This window comes from Capricornis sumatraensis, chromosome 20, assembly GCF_032405125.1.
Source record: "Capricornis sumatraensis isolate serow.1 chromosome 20, serow.2, whole genome shotgun sequence".
Taxonomy (NCBI): domain Eukaryota; kingdom Metazoa; phylum Chordata; class Mammalia; order Artiodactyla; family Bovidae; genus Capricornis; species Capricornis sumatraensis.
In genome coordinates this window covers 45,148,017-45,167,624 of record NC_091088.1, presented here as the reverse complement: position 1 = coordinate 45,167,624, position 19,608 = coordinate 45,148,017, and the positions used below count along the sequence as shown (strand labels likewise).

Here is a 19,608-nt window from a genome sequence, read left to right as displayed (position 1 = left end):
TTTTTCTGTGTATTCTTGCCACCTCTTCTTAATATCTTCTGCTCTGTTAGGTCCATACCATTTCTGTCCTTTATCAAGCCCATCTTTGCATGAAATGTTCCCTTGGTATCTCTAATTTTCTTGAAGAGATCTCGAGTCTTTTCCATTCTGTTCTTTTCCTCTATTTCTTTGCATTGATTGCTGAAGAAGGCTTTCTTATCTCTTCTTGCTATTCTCTGGAACTCTGCATTCAGATGCTTATATCTTTCCTTTTCTCCTTTGCTTTTCGCCTCTCTTTTCACAGCTATTTGTAAGGCCTCCCCAGAAAGCCATTTTGCTTTTTTGCATGCTTATTTAACTTATATGCAGAGTATATCATGAGAAACGCTGGACTGGAAGAAACACAAGCTGGAATCAAGATTGCCAGGAGAAATATCAATCACCTCAGATATGCAGATGACACCACCCTTATGGCAGAGAGTGAAGAGGACTAAAAAGCCTCTTGATGAAAGTGAAAGAGAGTGAAAAAGTTGGCTTAAAGCTCAACATTCAGAAAACAAAGATCATGGCATCCAGTCCCATCACTTCATGGCAAATAGATGGGGAAACAGTGGAAACAGTGTTAGACTTTATATTTTGGGGCTCCAAAATCACTGCAGATGGTGACTGCAGCCATGAAATTAAAAGACACTTACTCCTTGGAAGAAAAGTTATGACCAACCTAGATAGCATATTCAAAAGCAGAGACATTGCTTTGTCGACTAAGGTCCATCTAGTCAAGGCTATGGTTTTTCCTGTGGTCATGTATAGATGTGAGAGTTGGACTGTGAAGAAGGCTGAGCGCCGAACAATTGATGCTTTTGAACTGTGGTGTTGGAGAAGACTCTTGAGAGTCCCTTGGACTGCAAGGAGATCCAACCAGTCCATTCTGAAGGATATCAGCCCTGGGATTTCTTTGGAAGGAATGATGCTAAAGCTGAAACTCCAGTACTTTGGCCACCTCATGCTAAGAGTTGACTCATTGGAAAAGACTCTGATGCTGGGAGGGATTGGGGGCAGGAGGAGAAGGGGACGACAGAGGATGAGATGGCTGGATGGCATCATGGACTCGATGGACCTGAGTCTGAGTGAACTCTGGGAGTTGGTAATGGACACGGAGGCCTGGCATGCTGCGATTCATGGGGTCGCAAAGAGTCGGACACGACTGAGCAACTGAACTGAACTGAACTGAACAGCGGGAAATACAAATCAGAACGTGACAGTACTGCACATCTGTTAGAACTGCTAACCTTCAAAACATGACAATATTTGTTGCTGGAGTGGGGAAGAACAGGACCTCTACTTCTCTGCTGGTGGAGTACAGGTACAATCATTTTGAAAGACAGTTTGGAAGTTTTTCCTTTAACTAGACAAGTCTTACCATGCATATAAAAATCAGACCTCTAGTATTTAGACAATTGTTTTGAAAAACTGTGTTCAAACAAAACTGCCATAAATTATATACCTCAGCTCTATTCATAATGGCTAAAAGCTTAAAGATATCAGGATGTTCTTCTGTAGGTGAATGCATTAGCATATTGGGGCACTGACATGTGAAGGGCAAGAGCATATGCACCCCAAATATGCCTGTTTAATCTAAGAATTATTTTAGGCTGATTAATTTTTTAAACTGCAAACACATATCTATAAATCCATCAGAAGTCACCTTTTTATGAGGTCATTACAGAGGGGGCCTCAGCCAAGAATGAAGAAAAGTATAGGGAAAATCATTTTTCCCATCCTACACAGGCAATGGAATAGTTTAGCTATTGAAAGAAATGAACCACAAACCCAAGCAGAGACAAAGATGACTCTACATATATATTGCTAAGTGTTAAAACATAAAATAACATAATGCAGGAGACAACAAACAAAATAATTTATTCGGGGTCTTAAGAATTGCTATTCGGAAGACAGACTGAGGTAACCCTGAAAGTGTTCTTGGTGAAGGGTTCTTGTTTTATCCCAGAAATATTCAGAGATGAGACAGAGAAATCAAGACAGAGAAATCAAGGATTTATTTAAAGTACACTCTCAGTGGGAAGAGCAGACAGGCTCAGGTGAATAGCTGCCCTGAGTTTTTTTGGCAAGCCAGGTATGTGGAACATAATATTCACTGGGTTTGGGGGTCATGTTCTCTGATTTTTATTGCAGCACCATCTTCCTGGAGGGAAAGACTTTTGTCCTTATTTAGCATTGATCAGAAATGTCATGGCATCAGTGCAGGATGGCCACTTATCTGCAAGGCTTATTTTATTGTAATGAAAGCGTAATGAGCGAAAGGTTACATTCAGACACCAGATATTCCTGCATTTTCCCACATTTCTTTGTTCTGCCTCCAGGACACTTATCTCCAAATGTATGGTTTCCAGTATGGAGGTTCCAAGGATCCCCCTCTCCTCTGCACAAGATGCATAGCTTCCTGCCATCTGGCCCATGCTCCCCTTTCTCTGCTCATATCTAACTTTTGTTGTTGTTTAGCTGCTCAGTCATGTTCGCCTCTTTGTGACCCCATGGACTATAGCCCCATCAGGCTCCTCTGACCATGGAATTTCACAGGCAAGAATAATGGAGTAGGTTGCCATATCTAGCTACCTTCCTGTTTTAACAAAAAGATTCTAGAGGGAGAGAGACAGGGACTTTTAAAAACAAAAGGCAATGAGGCTGATAAGAGTGGCCTGGCGACAGTCATGACTGACTCTGTTGGAAGTCTGGAAATGTTTGTCCTTAAAGAATTACCAGTTGTTTCATGGTAGAGGTAAAAAAAAAAAAAAAGTTGATAGATTTTCATGAATTACAGTATAAGAAGCCAATAAGTAAATAGGCTGTCATGAGTTTCTGGCAGATGTGCTGAAAGACTTCAACGGGTGAAAAACACAAACAAAATAAACCCTAAAATATGGAAAATACAAACAGACCAACTGACCATCCCCTGGCCCTTTCTCCCTGCTAGTTCTCCTCTCTGTGTTCTGGGACGTCAAGAAATTAGGAAGAGTTGTCTGGCAGCTCCCCTTAGACCTGACTGCACCTAGTGTCTTCACCTCCCCGAAACATGCCCCACCCATCAGAGACACCATGCCAGAGGGAGCCTCAACAACCAATGATCCAATGTGTCAACCAACAACCAATAATCCAATGTGTCAACCAACAATGTGTCAGGGCTTTTTTGATTACAAGGGACTAGACACACTCAAGTGAAATAAATATATTATAGATGATAGAAAGCAATCTTTACAAGAGACAAGTTGAAGAGTGGGTTCAGAGGTGTTAGATCCAAGGGATCATATAGTGTGCGACCTGGCCCCTCTCTGTCAGTCCTGCTGATTGCCTTACGGTGACTCCACTCAGGCAGTCTCTCACCCAGCACCTCCAGGACGACACAAGCTCAAAGCCCATTCTACTGGGAATGGTTTCTCCTTCACTAGGGTTCAATGAAACTCATGATTTGGAATGCCTTTGGTCTGGCTTGGATAACATTCTCGCCCTCATAGCAATCAGAGAAGAGAAAATGGAACTGGCTAGACATGCATCATATACCCACCTTCCAGATGGGTGGAGTGTGGGATCAGCCCTCTGATACTGTCTAGACTGGAAGCACGTGAGATGTAGCTCCCTAAGGAAAGCTGGGGTGCTGTACTTGGACATGTGGACAGATTCTGGCTCGGTGAAAGCAGCATATCCCACTGCACAGCACAGAATCTGAAGCAGAAGGTAAAAAGGGATTTATTTAGAGTCAGTGGCTATAGCTACCTGTCAAATGCTCTTGCTATCCAGCCACAGCAAGTTCTTCCATTTGCTGAAGAGCAAGGATGACGATGGTGGTAAACTCCAGGCTTCAGCCTTGAACATCAGGTTCTTGGATCTCAAGAGACTGGCTCAGAACAGGTCTTGTGCCCTTGCAAGGCCCACAGACCTGTCTTGTTCCTGGGAGGTGGGAGCTCAGGATTCAAGCCTACTCTGGGCCGCATTAATCAACCACTCCCCCCAAACAGCTCATTTTTCCAGCCTCTTCTCCCTGTGCTACAAAGAACAGACACCAAATGCTAAGGGTGTAAGGAAATCCTTGCTCAATGAAGTACTGGGAGTTTCAAGGCTTGTTCAATACCATGGAATTCATAACTGGCAGGCTTTCCAAAGTCCACATGGGTGCACATGGTTCTCCAAACACCAAGAAGCCTTTGAAACCATCCATTAGGAGGCCGCATTGTTCACATATCTTTGACTCTTAACAAGTACGAATGTCAAAAGTTTGCAACAACTGGAAGGTGAAAGGATTACAGGGCCAGTCTGCTGTCTGGTTGCTGTGACCAGGGCCATGCTCAACATTTTATTAACTCAGTTTGGGATTCTAACTGGACTATCCTGGGTCATCTACTGACATATGAACCAACGGCTATAGCTTGAGGGAAAGAATCTGCAACTAAGCGGGGCCTGTGTCACACATTCCACCTGAGTGGAAGATAGAAGGCAAAGGAAATATAGTGTACTGTTACCAGTAAAAGGGGGTAAAAAATTCTGGGAGCCCAAAACAACCGACATCCAGCACAGGCTTCTCTCCAGGGTGGACACAATCTAGCTGGGAAGATGTCCTAAAGGTTTTTTCATACTTGACATATTCACAGGGTTTCTTTCTAGTATGGACTCTTTGATGCTGAAGCAGATTTCTTTTGCTAGTGAAGACTTTTCCACACTCATCACAGGAGGTCTCCTGAATATGGATTCTTCGATGCCTTTTCAACTGAGCCTGAGTACTAAACACTTTTTCACAACATATACAGTCAAAAGGTTTCACCTCACTGTGGACTCGCTGGTGCCGAGTTAGTTTTGTATGGAAATTGAAGGCTTGCCCACATATTTTACAAGAGTAAGGCTTTTCCCCTGTGTGAATACGCTGATGCTGACTAAGATGAGAAGTCCTTCCAAAGCTTTTGCCACACTCATTACACTCATATGGTTTCTCTCCAGTGTGGATTTTCTGATGTCGCAGAAGTGGTGAATTACCAACAAAAGCTTTTCCACACTCATTACACTCATAAGGTTTCTCTCCAGTGTGAATTCTCTGGTGTATAACAAACTCAGAACTACTGGTGAAACCATTTCCACACTCCCTACAGAGATAGGGTCTGTCCCCACTGTGGATTCTCTGATGCCTGACCAGATTTGCATTATCATTAAAGGCTCTCCCACACTCTTCACACTGATAGGGTTTCTCACCGGTGTGGATTCTCTGATGTCGAATTAATGAAGAATTGCCATTAAAGGCTTTTCCACACTCATTACACTCAAAGGGTTTCTCCCCAGTGTGGATTCTCTGATGTCTAACATAGTAAGAAAAATAGCTGAAGCATTTCCCACACTCCTCACATCTGAAGGGCTTCCTATCATAGTGGATTCTTAGAACCTTTCGTCTAATATTTTTCACTGTGGGGATTTCCTGGTGTTGCTCCAGTTCACATGTTTCTAGGAAGCTGCTTTTGTTAAGAACATTCTTCTGTGGCCCATGTGACATCATGATGTCTCTTTCTTCAGAAATTCCCCATGTTGGTGTTAACTCACTGTCCATGTGGGTCCTGGCATCTGACATAACAAACAGAAAACAAAAACGCCACCTGAGAATTATAGCAAAAACAAAAGAATATTGAAAATTATAGTGGTTACCCCTTATCTGCAGTCCCTCTTTCCATAGTTTCAGTTTCCATGTCAACCACAATCCAAAAATATTAAACGTAAAGTTCCAGAAATAAATAATCCTTAAGTTTTAAATTGTGCACTGTTCTGAATAGCATAATGAAACCTAGCACCAACCCACTCCTCCAACCAGATGTAACTCATCCTTGTGTATATGCTACCTGCCTATTAATAAATAGCTGATTCACTTATCAGATAGACCTTTGCAGGATTTCAGTACTTGTGTTCAAGTAACCCTTATTTTACTTCATAATGGCTCCAACATGCAAGAGGAGTGACACTGGCAACATGGGTATTCTCTTACTGTGTCTAATTTATCACAGGTATGCATATATTAAAAAAAGACATGATAGATACATAGCTGATTTTCTGTACCCAAGGAAGCAGACCCCACAGTTGCAAAGGTCCTGGAGTCAATCCCCTGTGGATACCCAGGGATAACTCCATAGGGTTTGATACTACCTGCAGTTTCAGGCATCCATTGGGGATCTGAAAACATATACCCCATATTTAACTATCCCTGGTGGCTCAGTCAGTAATGAATTTGCCTGCAATGCAGGAAACCTGGGTTTAGTCCTTGGGTTGGGAAGATCCCCTGGAGAAGGAAATGGCTACCTACTCCAGTACTCTTGCCTGGAGAATTCCATGGACAGAGGAGCCTGGTGGGCTATAGTCCATGGGGTTACAAAGAGTTGGACATAACTGAGTGACTAACAATTTCACTTTCACAACAGAGATTTTAGAGATTACTAAACTCCCAACATCAGCCTGCTGTTCAGTAAGGCTAATAAAATTAAAGTGTCAAATAATTACAGGTAGAGAACAGTTGAGAAGGAAATAGATTTGAGAATTATGAGATGCATTAATCGGGAATATGTGGAAAAGAGTTATGGTTGGTGGAAATGGTTTTGTATTTGCCTATTTTGAGAAATCATCTATTTAAATCCTTCACAGCATGGTTCATTTAAAACATACTGCTCTGTAAAGCTCTATAGTCACCACCTCACTTACTTTTATAGATGTCTCTGGTCCCCTGTGCAGGAGGATTATCCTGTGTCTCCAGGCCTACAGGCAAATCCCCTCTCTCTAGAAGTGAGACTAACGCAGGTTTGGGAACTGGGTATCCTGAAAAGGGTAGAAAATGGCACCTGTCAGTCCCGTGTCTGCTGTGTCAAAAGAACGAAAAGCTCAAGAGTCTCAGTGAGACTAGAACAGATCCACAGCAAAGGCTCAGGACTGGGGAAAGCCAAGATTTTTGCTCAAGTGGAAAATGAGCATTTGTGATCGCTTCCTAAAACCAGACCCACGAGTAAGTTAGTGATCCTGAGGGACATATGCAAACAAAGGGAAGGGGTCATACCCTTCCCTAGACTACAGGGAGACAAAAGTAAGGTGAAAACTTATCTAACAACAGACAGTACTTACCCTGCAGAGGCCCTGGGAGGATGGAGCATACTCATACCAGGCGAAAACAATTCCCTACATTGGGACCAAACTGACCCAAGACTTGTCCCTACCCAATAACCTCTCAAGTGGGTCGTTTGGTCTCAGTCCCAGGACCATGGAGGGTACAAGAGATAACTCCCCGCTTTCCACACCACACCCCTGGCTGATAAGGAGGGGGAAAGGAAGGAAACAGGAAAGCACAGATCTGAGCACCAGGAGAAAAGTGCCCTTACCCAGGGATGTCAAGTTCCCATAGATCTCCAGCATCACACTTCTGTACAGGGCCCTCTGTGCAGGAGAAAGGCCAGCCCATTCTGTCCGGGTGAAGTAAACAGCCACATCCTCAAAGGTCACCACCTCCTAAAACAAGAGGTTCCTGCTATGCCAGAGCCAATTCTCTGGCTCAGAGTGTGGGGCACAAGGGACAGGGATAGTGAGCTGATTGTTAAATGACTGTTGCTACAACAAAAAGTCTGGAACTTCTCTCACTAAAAGTTAGAACTTCCGTTTGGACACAAAATTTAGTCTCATGAAACATAACATCATGTTTTGAAAACCCTGGAAAGTCTCCCATGAATTAAAATCCCTAGAGCAAAATCTCTTTGATTCTATAAAACTTTCAATCTTTTATTGTTGCACCTACAATAAACAGTTAGCTTTATCTCTTCAGACACCCACTCAGAAGTGACATTGCAGGACCAACCTGTTCCCCCTTCATTGCCCCAAGTGCCCAATCAATCCATATGTTCCACAAGCATGCTCATTCTACCCCAGACCTCAAGTTCAAATGACAGGAACAGAGTCATGGTTTGCCCTGATGACTGGCCTCATCCGATCCTCATCTCCTGCTTGAAGAAGGGGTTGTACAGCCTGTGCTCAAGAATGTCCAGCAGAGAGAACTCAGTGCTGCATGGGACAGTATATTCTGCTTCCTGATGGGTTTTCCTGGGAGAATATGCTTCTGGAATCAAATTGCTGCTGGGTAGTTCTTTTAACTGCTTTTCTTCATACACCTCCAAAACAATCTGTAAATGTTTCTGTCAACTAAGTATCATGCTTTTTCAATAGCCACCCTTTCCCATCCCTGACGGCCCCACTCTACCTTGCCAGAAACCTCAAGATCTGGCTTAGAATTTTTATTCATTCCCCAGACTTTGGTATCAAACTTGGTTACCTGAATATGCAGGGAATGTCCTCCCACCTTTCAATACCTCAGTTGACTCTGCAGATCTCGTCAGCACTGTCACCATCTAACACCAAATGCATCCACTCTATCTGCCTCCTGCCAAACTGGCTCTATCTTCAATTCATGTAACTAACCAGCACAGTGAGTGAAAGTGTTGTTTCTCAACACAGAAATAGTATGAATTTCATCCCAGCCTCCTAAGTTAGAAATCTGACATTTATCCTGGACTAACTTGCCCTACTCACTGCTCATTTCCAATAAGCAGTCAGTAATCAAATCCTGCCAATTTTATTTTCTAAATATTTCTGGAATCTGATTCCTCTTCACTACCATACAATCAGGTCACTAATACCTGCTAGGGATACTTAACTCCAATTCTAGGCCTGTCCTGCATTGAATCCTTCCTCAGCCAGCTATACAATCACGGACTTATAACGACAAACTGACTTAGTCAACTGAATGACTTCCTTGAATGAGTCATCATGAACTACAACAATGGTTCTCAAGGCGCAGTACCCCACCGCACTAGCAGGATCACCTAGGAACTTGCCAGAAAGGCAAATTCACAGGCCCTATCCGAGACCAATCTGTGGTTTCATAAGCCCTCCAGGTGATTCTTATGCACAGTAAAGTCCAAGAACCCTGGACTACAGAATAAAATCCGAGCTCAGGAAACCAAGCTCTATCAGCTAACAAATGATGAGGGGAAAGCACAAGACTGTACAGAGAAACTAGCTGGGAAGCTCTGCAAACAAAATCTAAGAAAAGGAATGACAAACCCTGAAGGAGGTCAATATAAAAGATGGGACAAATGGAAGAGAGAGTAGCCAGAAAGAGTCAGACTTTGAAAATGGCATCAAGGGAGAACAGAGTCAACAATGACTCAGCAACCTAGAAACTGAGTGGTCAGGATTGTGACCCGGTGATACCAGTAACTGACAACTTATGTAAGACCAGAAGATGGGAGCAGCAGGGTAGACAATGTCAGGCAGAGGGACAAGCCAGATATCAGAAATCCAGGACAGGAACCTGGGATATGGTTCATAGATGCTGAGTTAGTAGATAAATAAGTCCCAGGAATAAGGAAATAGTTAAGGAACACCCAGCAATTCATCAGTCTCAAAAAGTGAAATCAACTCAAGAAATCAATTTCCTTATCCCATATATGTATTTAATGTTCACTTCACAGATGAAGTTAAGGTGCAAAGAAGCTAAGTGACTGGCTCAAGGCCACAATGTCACAGAGGCTTTACAGGATCCCTAACTTGAGGTGTTTTGTCCTAGTGCAGATTTTTCCTGTCATAGCCCCCTGCCTTGATTAGCCAAGTCAAATTCTGAATAAATGGTACAAGCTCCCTTTTTCTTGTATTCTTCCGGCTATCGCTCTGCCCCTGCTTCCCAAGAACCTTGTGGTCTCCCTGATCTTGGTTACTCCCACTGTGTAATGGACACCTATAATGCCAGTCTGAGTCCCTCATTCTCACAGGGCCCTCCGCAGGAGGAACCACTAAACAGAGATCCTCAGAGTACAGGAGACTATCCTTCTGCATCCCTGAACCCTTTACGCAGCCACTGTTGCTGGACTTCTGGCTGCTCATTCCCGAGTCATCAGCTTTCCCCCAGCATCCAGTCCTACTGAAGAGAGTCAACAAGGGTCTTCCGACTGCTTTGGCTCTAAGACTCCTTGCCAGAATCATCTCTCTCATCTCCCTCTTTCTTCACATCAGATCTCTCCAAGGCTGACCTGAGGGAACCACAGCTCACCTGCTGCCAGACTTTCAGGGGCATGACAGCCATTATTGGGCTCTCTCTCAATGAAGGGCAGGGGCTGAGGGAAGAAGCAAAGAGAAACAAGAGTGAGCCGATCCAGACAAAGGCTCTTTATAAAACAAATCTGCCAATAACAGCAACAACCATTCACTAAATGCCACTGAGTAAATGGTATAAGAATATTTCCCCACAATATGCCATGAGGTTTGAATTCTTAGGAAATTAAGATTTTGAAAGGTAAGTAACTTGACCTTGGGTACCAGAGCCTGTACTCACCAACATTGTGCAACACTGTCTGTCCTAAGACATGAAAACAAGGGAACACGAATACACAAAGAGCAAACAAGCAATACATCAGAAAACTCAAAGCAAACCCTATAAGAAGGAACCTAAACCTTTATTTTTAAAAATAAAATTTTACTGAGAAACATAAATGGTTAAAAAAAAGAAATATGTTTTTGGATGATAAATATATATCCACTCATTCAATCACCTCAATAATTCTTTAAACCTTTTTTTTTCCCCAAATAAGAAAACAGTCTAAGAAAATAATTTTCTCTATGAAGGTCACTCAGCCAGTGGATGGATGAACTTGGATCCCAAACCAGATGGGCCTGATTTCCAGAGGCCAAGCTTTTAATAACTACATCAAATTGCTTCCAACAGTAATCCCAACAGGATTTTTTCTTTTAGAACTCAATAAAGGGATTCTAAGGCTAAAAAGCAGATAAAGGTAGTGCCCCAAATCAGAAAAATCATCTTAGAGTAAGGTTTCCTTTTCTTGATCTTGGGGCACACATCTTTTTTTGTTCACCACCCTCTTCTAGGACCCAGTGATAACCAGAAACCAATTAGCAAAAGACCATGAAAAGACCACTTCAACAGGCAAAAATGTCTGGGTCACTACTTTAATTATATCATCCCCTACAGACACTTTGTATTCTTGTTACGCAGTCATATCCTATCAAAAAGCCAGGACTTTCCCAAATGAAATTCACTGCATGCGGCCATCTCCTGCTAGCCTCATCTCTGTGCCACCCTCTTTTCTTTTAGTTTAGCCACACTGGTCTTCTTTCAGCTTCTCTATTATGCTAATTCAGGACCTTTGTACCTGCTGTTTCCTCTGCATGAACCACTCTTCTCCAACCTTTAGAACCTTTGTAACTGATAGACTGTGTGCAATACTTTTCAGAAGTCGGCCCTCTGTTCATAGAGGTAACTGCCAGCTCACCACAACCTGTCTCTACAGACCAGATGGGGCCCCAGGTTACACACTCCACTAGCACTGAATTCTCTTTCTTGTATACCACCTCTCTCAGTTTAAGACGCTGTGTTTTCTTTATCCAACATTTATCTCAAACTTATTTCATTCCAGGCCAAGTGCGAGACACAGGACAAACAGTCGAGAAAGAAGGGTGTGATCCCTTCCTTCATGGGGCTTAAACTAAAAGAAACAGAAATAAGAATCAAAGCTCTTCAGAATTATCTTTAAAACCACAATCGTGACTAGTGACAGGGATACTTTATCCTAGAAGCGGAGGCTTAAGAATAGGAACTACTTAAGTTGAAAGGAAGATCTTTCCAAAGTTAACAGTATGTGCAAAAATATGTTCTTGAAGTGAAAGTCCAAAGAATCAAGGGAATGTGCTAAAGACGAAGGTGAAGAAGTTGTAAGAGGTCAAGTCCTGCAAGGCCTTGTGCACGTCAAGAATGATTGCACTTGATTAACAGAGGACTTTTAATTAAACTGAAAGGTCCCTGGGAGAGGGGCCCACGGCCCTCTCATTCGCAGCTGCATCTTGGGAACCTAGAACAGCAACTAGCATTTAGCGGCTCAGTTAGTAGTTGCTAGGAGAAGGCAATGGCAACCCACTCCAGCACTCTGCCTGGAAAATCCCATGGATGGAGGAGTCTGGTAGGCTGCGGTCCATGGGATCACTAGGAGTCGGACACCGAGCGACTTCACTTTCATGCACTGGAGAAGGAAATGGCAACCCACCCCAGTGTTCTTGCCTGGAGAATCCCAGGGACGGGGGGAGCCTGGTGGCTGCCGTCTATAGGGTCGCACAGAGTCGGACACGACTGAAGCGACTTAGCAGCAGCCCAGGGAGCAGGGGAGGCTGTGGCTGTGTGAGATCAAACGGCGTCTCCTTTTCATCCACAGCTTTACACAAGGCGGCCGCTAAGGACTGGGGCGAAGGCACCGAGGGCCGGGCTGACTGGCCGGCGGGCGCGTTAGCTCCCCGGACCAGGTGGCGCCGCCCGACTCCCTCCACCTGGACACGAGGGACTAAGCGGACAGCCAGGGTGAAAGGTGTGCTCCCAGCAGGTTCGCTGAGGCGACAAGACACAGAAACTCACCTGAGGAAAAGTGCAATACGTGGTGTGACCGGAAGTGCGTCACTACGTCGGCCGTGGCACCCAAGTATCGCGAACTTCCTCTCTAGGAAGCCAGAGAGCACGTCTCTGTGGTCCCTGGCTTTCCTCTCCAGGCGCGCTATTGTAACTGGCGACATCAAATAGAAAAAGCTTATCGTTAAGCTAATCTCTAGCTGAAATTTAGAATTTCCTTCAATTTTGTGTTGGCGAGGACCACAACAGTATCAGCAGTGCCTTGTGACTTTGTCAGCAATAGCAATCCCACGTTTTCATATCACATTACAATTGCAGTTATAGGGGAACTTCGATTTCATCCACGATCATTTTTGCCTTAGCCGACCGAAAAGTACTTAAACTGTTTTGTTGCAACGTGTATATTGATATGATTTGACGTGATTGTGTCCTTGCTGCTGAAAACAATGATCAGAGACAGAATGCCTTCCCTCTAAGGTTGGCAACAAGGCAGGTATGACCGCTCTTCCCATTATATTATTCAACATCACACTGGAGTCCTAGCAAGTGCAGAAAGGCCAGAAGAGGAAATAAAAGGCATAGAGATTAGAAATAAAACTGTTCAGATTTGCAGATGACATTATTATCTACATTAAAAAAAAATCCAAAGAAAGCAACAAAACTGCTAGAACTAACAAGTGAGTTTAGCAAGATCACAGAGTTAAAGGTGCACAAAGATAAACTGTTGGAAACTGGAATATGCAGCAATATAATTTCCTGTAATACAACTTCAATAAAAATTTTAAATAGTACCATTTACAACAGCACAGAAAACATGAAATATGTATAAATCTAACAAAATATGTGTAAGATACAAATGATGAAAATTATAATGACAGAAGAGATGAAAGAATACCTAATAAATTGAGAGATACTCTGTTCACTGATTGAAAAACCCCATACTAAGATGTCAATTATCCCCAAATTTCTCTATATATTTAAAGCAATCCAATCAAAATCCCAGTGAGACCCTTTAATAGAAATCAACAAGCTGATTCAATTCAATTGTATGTCAATCATTTGATAGAGCTGAAAAAAAGCAGTGGAGAAAGGAGGGGTTTCTTAGTAAATTATGCTGAAACATTTGGATATCACAATAGGAAAAGAAAATAAGATTCTTACTTCACACCATACTAAAATAAATTCTAACAAGAGTGTCCACTTTCACCACTATTATTCAACATAGTTCTGGAAGTCCTAGCTACAGCAATCAGAGAAGGAAAAGAAATAAAAGGAATCCAGATTGGAAAAGAAGTAGTAAAGCTCTCACTGTTTGCAGATGACATGATATTGTACATAGAAAACCCTAAAGATGGTATCAGAAAATTACTAAAGCTAATCAGCGAATTTAGCAAAGTTGCAGGATACAAAATCAATACACATAAATCACTTGCATTTCTATATCTAACAATGAAAAATCAGAGAAATTAAGGAATCAATCCCATTCACCATCGCAACAAACAGAATTAAATATCTAGGAATAAACTTACCTAAGGAGACAAAAGAACTATACACAGAAAATTATAAGACACCGATGAAAGAAATCAAAGATGACATAAACAGATGGAGAGATATTCCACGTTCCTGGGTAGGAAGAATCAATATTGTGAAAATGACTATACTGCCAAATGCAATCTACAGATTCAATGTGATCCCTATCAAATTACCAATGGCATTTTTTTCACAGAACTAGAACAAAAATTTCACAATTCATACGGAAACACAAAAGACCCCAAATAGCCAAAGCAGACTTGAGAAAGAAGAATGGAGCTGGAGGAATCAACCTTCCCGACCTCAGATTATACTACAAAGCTAGTCATCAAGACAGTATGGTACTGACACAAAAACAGAAATATAGACCAATGGAACAAGATAGAAAGCCCAGAAATAAACCCATGCACCTATGGGTACCTTATTTTTGACAAAGGAGGAAACAATGGGGCAAAGACAGCCTCTTCAATAAACAGGGCTGGGAAAACTGGACAGCTACATGTAAAAGAATGAAATTAGAACACTTCCTAACACCATACACAAAGATAAACTCCAAATGGATTAAAGGCCTATATGTAAGACCAGAAAGTATAAAACTCTCTACTAATAGGCAGAACACTCGATGACTTAAATCAAAGCAAGATCCTCTATGACCCAACTCCTAGAGTAACCAAAATAAAAAGAAAAGTAAACAAGTGGGACCTGATTAAACGTAAAAGCTTTTGCTCAGCAAAGAAAACTATAAGCAAGATGAAAAGACAACCCTTGGAATGGGAGAAAATAATAGCAAATGAAACAACTGACAAAGGATTAATTTCCAAAATATAGAAGCAGCTCATACAACTCAATGCCAGAAAAACAAACAACCCAATCAAAACGTGGGGAAAAGACCTAAACAGACATTTCTCTGAAGAAGACATACAGATGGCTAACAAACACATGAAAAGATGCTCAACATCACTCATTATTAGAGAAATGCAAATCAAAACCACAATGAGATATCACCTCACACCGGTCAGAAAGGCCATCATCAAATAGTCTACAAACAATAAATGCTGGAGAGGGTGTGGAGAAAAGAGAATGTTTTTCCACTGTTGGGGGGAATGTGAATTATACAGCCACTATGGAAGACGGTATGGAGATTCCTTAAAATCTAGGTTAAAACCACCAAATGACCCAGCAATCCCACTCCTAGGCATATACCCTGAGGAAACCAAAATTGCAAAAGACACATGTATCTCATTGCAGCACTATTTACAGTATAGCTACAACATGGAAGCAACCTAGATGTTCATTGACAGACAGATGAATGGATAAAGAAGTTGTGGTCCATATATACAATGGTATAATACCCAGCCATAAAAAGGAACACATCTGAGTCAGTTCTGATGAGATGGGTGAACCTAGAACCTATTATACAGAGTGAAGTGAGTCAGAAAGAGAAATATTGTATTCTAACGCATATATATGGAATCTAGAAAAATGGTACCGAATAATTTATTTACAGGGAAGCAATGGAGAAACAGACATAAAGAATAGACTTATGGACATGGGGAGAGGGGAGGAGAGGGTGAGATGTATGGAAAGAGTAACATGGAAACTTAATTACCATATGTAAAATAGATAGCCAACAGGAATTTGCTTTATGGCTCAGGGAACTCAAACAGGGGCTCTGTAACGACCTAGAGAGGTGGGGTGGGGTGGGATATGGGGAGGGAGGTTCAAAAAGGAGAGGATATATGTATACCTGTGGCTGACTCATGTTGAGGTTTGACAGAAAACAACAAAATTCTGTAAAGCAATTATCCTTCAATAAAAAATTTAAAAATAAATTCTAGTTTGGAGAAAAATCTGATTGTGACAAATCTACATCTTTAATGAGAAAGTAATGGCAGAATCCCAGGTGGTAGAGAGGACAGGAACCCACCTGCCAATGCAGGGGACACAGGTTCAGTCCCTGGTCAGGGAAGATTCCACACGTGGAGGGGCAACTAAGCCTGTGCACACAGCTACTGAAGCCCGAGCACCCTAGAGTCTGTGCTTTGCCACGAGAAGCCACTGTAATAAGAAGCTCACACACACAGAGTAGGCCCCTCTCGCCACAACTCAAGAAAGCCCGCACGCAACAAAAGACCAAGCACAGCCAAGATAAATAACATTTTAAAAAAAGAAAGCATGGGCAATATGATTTCTACAATGTGCTGTATCTTGTCTGTCCCCACATGTAATTTCTGAACCCCGTAATGGAAACCTCAACACAGGGCTGCTCAAGCTACACTCCAGCACTGCCGGCAGATGGACATGTGCATTCAGAGGCATCTCAAATGGCCTCCCTGTACATGCTTGTACCCATTTGCTGCCTACTGTGCCATAATAATACCCAGTGGGACTGATAACCTCTTCGTGGTCTGGGTTGTTTTCTATGACTGCCCCTCTTGCCCTCCTGCAAGCCAAAGAGAGAAGCCTCAGGAGAAATCAAACCTGATAACACCTTGATTTTGAACTTCCAGCCTGCAGAACTGTGCGAACATAAATTTCTGTTATATAAGCCTCACAGTCTGTGCTGTTTTGTCATGGCGGCACATGCAAACTACTTTAGACATATGAAGTTTAGACATACTGGTAGTGTCAGAGGCTGCTGGTTGCCTACACAAACATCCATTCATCCGTCTTGTTTAGTAACAGAAAACTGAATTAGGGATTGGTACCTTGCCTCTCAGCCAAGGACATTTCTTGCCACCCTTGTAAGTCTGTGGGTCTCCCAGGACCAACGTCTACACAATGAAGTGGAAGAATTTTCAGTACTCATAGAATATTCCCTTGAAAGGAAGGTGACATGATCTTCTTCCTTCTCTCCATCCCACATCCTGGAATGGCTAGAACTCCAGTTGTTGCTTTAGACGATGAGAATATGGCCACATCTGATGGATGGCAGTGTGGTGAACCTGAAGGAACCAGGATTCCCGCTGATGGTGTGCAGCTGCCTATCTCCTTATCTCTTTTTTAAAAAGGAAGGAGTCAACTCCAGTCTTATTTTAAGCTCTATTATTTTGGATTTTCAGTTATATGCATGTGAACCTAACCAAGTCTGAGCCAAAGATAGTAAATCAATTGGAGAGGGTCTCCAGCAGTGGCACCTAGGTCACATATCATGGATAATCTGCTAGATACTCAAGTTCCAGGAAGATGGAGCTACTCCAGTGCCTCAGAAATGAAAGGCACCTCGGGGGTCCAGCTCTCTCTGGCTCAGACACTTACTATGAAGGCACTATTTTCGAATAGTGTAGCAACAAAAATGCCAGTGCCACACTGCCACTAAGCCTTAATGGGGAATCTAGGAACTGGGTCCATTGCCTCCTAGAGCTGTATTTTCTTCCGCATGCACCTGGTCTTGGAGCCTACCCCGTGAGGTGATCCTCCTATCTCCTCGCAAGGTCTCCTATGGTTTTGGCATCACCACATGGCTAACTCAGATGCCCTAGCAACTGTAAAGAAATAACGTTGCCTGCCATTTCAGTTCTACAAGGATCAAGACACTAGCCACTGCAGTCTCCTACCCATAATGCACCCGAGGGCAATTTAGGGTGGAGAAAAGTAGGAAGCATTCTGTGCTTTGGGTAGAACCCCTGATTACATAGATACATATTCAAGGAAAATTTTCAGTGAACCCAAATTCTTAAATCTTTCCAAACAAAGAAAAGCATTAAAATCATTAATTTGAGGTGCCTGTGCTTTGTGTTTAGCAGTAATCTTTTAATGTTTGATATGGTTTTTTTGTTATTGTTGTCCCCTACCCCCAGCAGAAGTTTATATATATATACTGGCTCCTCCTTCCTTATCTCTTCAGAGTAGCAGAGGATCCCCAGAAAAAGTAAACTCCTCTATAGATAAGCACACAAACTTAAAAAGAAAAAAGCAATTTTGATTGAGGTTAAGTGGATGAAACAAAAAGCAAGGTCCAAGACCTAGGGTTAATAAGAAAACAGAATATAAGATAAGCTCTGAACATAAATAAAGACATAAAAGAAGAAATCAAAACCTTGAGGAAAGTGATGTTTTATAAACAGACGTGAAAATGAACTAAATAGAACTTTACAAGTGAATATAGACACTGAATTTAAGTCCTCAGTGGATGGGTTGGACAGCAGAGTGCAGTCAATGAGAAAGTGAAACTGAATATAGACCTAGACTATAGCACAGCTAGACAGATGGAAAATATAAAACCACGATGCTAAGCATCAGTGAAAAGGAATGAACTTGAGCTATGTGGTTAAATATCAACTCTATAAAGTTGAATTTAAAAAGTAAGTGGTGCTCTAGTGGTTAAGAATCCACCTTGCAGTGCAGGGGACACCGGTTCAAAACCTGGTCCAGGAAGATCCCACATGCCGCAAGGCAACTAAAACCTGTATGCCACAACTACTGAGCCTGTGCTCTGGAGCCCTCAAGCTGCAACTACTGAGTCCGCGCATTTAGAACCTGTGCTCCACAACTACCGCAGTGAGCAGCCTGTACGCTGCAACTGGAGAAGAGCCCCTGCTTGTCACAACTAGAGAAAACCCACAAGAAGCAGTAAAGACCCAGAGCAGCCAGAAATTAAAAGTGATATTTTTTAAAAAGTAAGCTGCAGAAGAAAACATCAAGTTTGCTACTTATGTAGATTCAAAACATGTAAAATAGTATTATGATGCTTATGGAAAAACCATATATAAAAGTGTAAAAGCATCTTTGGGCATAACACCAAATTCATATGGTAACTACCTCTGGAATCAGAGAGTGGGAAAGCAATTCAAAAGAGGTACACAGGGGACTTCAATTCCATCTGCAATGGTTTAGTTCTAAAAAACATATGTTAACAGCCATGACAAAATGGTCAGAAACAATAAAGCTGAGGGCAGGTACACAGGCGTTTGTTATTCTATTTTCCTACACCTGCAATATTTTAAAGAATTTTTTTTAAACCTCAACAGTTTCACTAGTAGAATAAAACTAGGAGAAATATCTTTTTTTGTTTAACTGATGAAAGAGCAAAAGAAAAAGCAAAAGGGACACAAAACAGGATAAAAGTAATCATTACAAACTAAAGGCATTCAAGATGACAGACATCAGACCAAAATTTATCACAAGTTTAAGTTGGGGGACTTCCCTGATGGTCCAGTGGTTAAGACTCTGTGCTCCCAATGCAGGGGGCCTAGGTTCGATCCCTGGTTAGGGAATTAGATCCCGCACGCCACAACTAAAGATCCCACATGCTACAACAAAGATCCTGAGTGCCACAACTAAGACTGGGCACAGTCAAATTAAAAAAAAAACTGGGTTAAAAATTCTTAGATGCATCAACACAGAAAACAGACGAAACATACTTTGCCTAGATGACCGGGGCTACTTTCCTTAAATCCAAAGGTAAATAAGCCTGTGAATAAGCCTTTACCAAGGCATCCCTCCCAAGCCAGAGCAGTTCTAATACCTGGAGAGCCCTTACTCTTTTCACTGAAGGCAAGACCCTATACACTCATGAACTACACTATCCTAAACATAAATTTCTAAATTACTAATGCAACAAATTAAATGTGAGGTCTCATGAACCATTTTCCTATCTTTCATATGCAATACGTGCT

The 19,608-nt window shown here is 42.2% G+C and overlaps 1 protein-coding gene and 1 non-coding gene across 2 annotated transcripts; one reads left to right on the top strand and one right to left on the bottom strand.

Annotated features, from left to right (window-relative positions):
* Positions 1-2,124: 2,124 nt before the first annotated feature.
* Positions 2,125-10,135, bottom strand: ZNF19 (zinc finger protein 19). The gene is made up of 4 exons (XM_068993426.1): positions 10,103-10,135; positions 7,386-7,512; positions 6,718-6,831; positions 2,125-5,595 (listed from the first exon to the last, which is right to left on the bottom strand). The coding sequence occupies exons 1-4, from the start codon at positions 10,133-10,135 to the stop codon at positions 4,508-4,510; spliced, it is 1,362 nt and encodes a 453-aa protein (XP_068849527.1). The 3' UTR covers positions 2,125-4,507.
* Positions 10,136-19,133: 8,998 nt separating this feature from the next.
* On the top strand, positions 19,134-19,206 carry TRNAG-CCC (transfer RNA glycine (anticodon CCC)). The gene has a single exon. It is a non-coding gene; the product is annotated as a tRNA-Gly (tRNA).
* Positions 19,207-19,608: the final 402 nt, after the last annotated feature.

Excerpts from the sequence above, each read along its gene's own strand:
- ZNF19 (XM_068993426.1), bottom strand. The coding sequence starts at position 10,135 with ATGGCTGTCATGCCCCTGAAAGTCTGGCAGCAG. Across the intron at positions 7,513-10,102 it reads CCCTGAAAGTCTGGCAGCAG|GAGGTGGTGACCTTTGAGGA; the intron begins GTGAGCTGTGGT and ends CTCTTGTTTTAG. Across the intron at positions 5,596-6,717 it reads GACCAGAGACATCTATAAAA|ATGCCAGGACCCACATGGAC; the intron begins GTAAGTGAGGTG and ends TTGTTATGTCAG.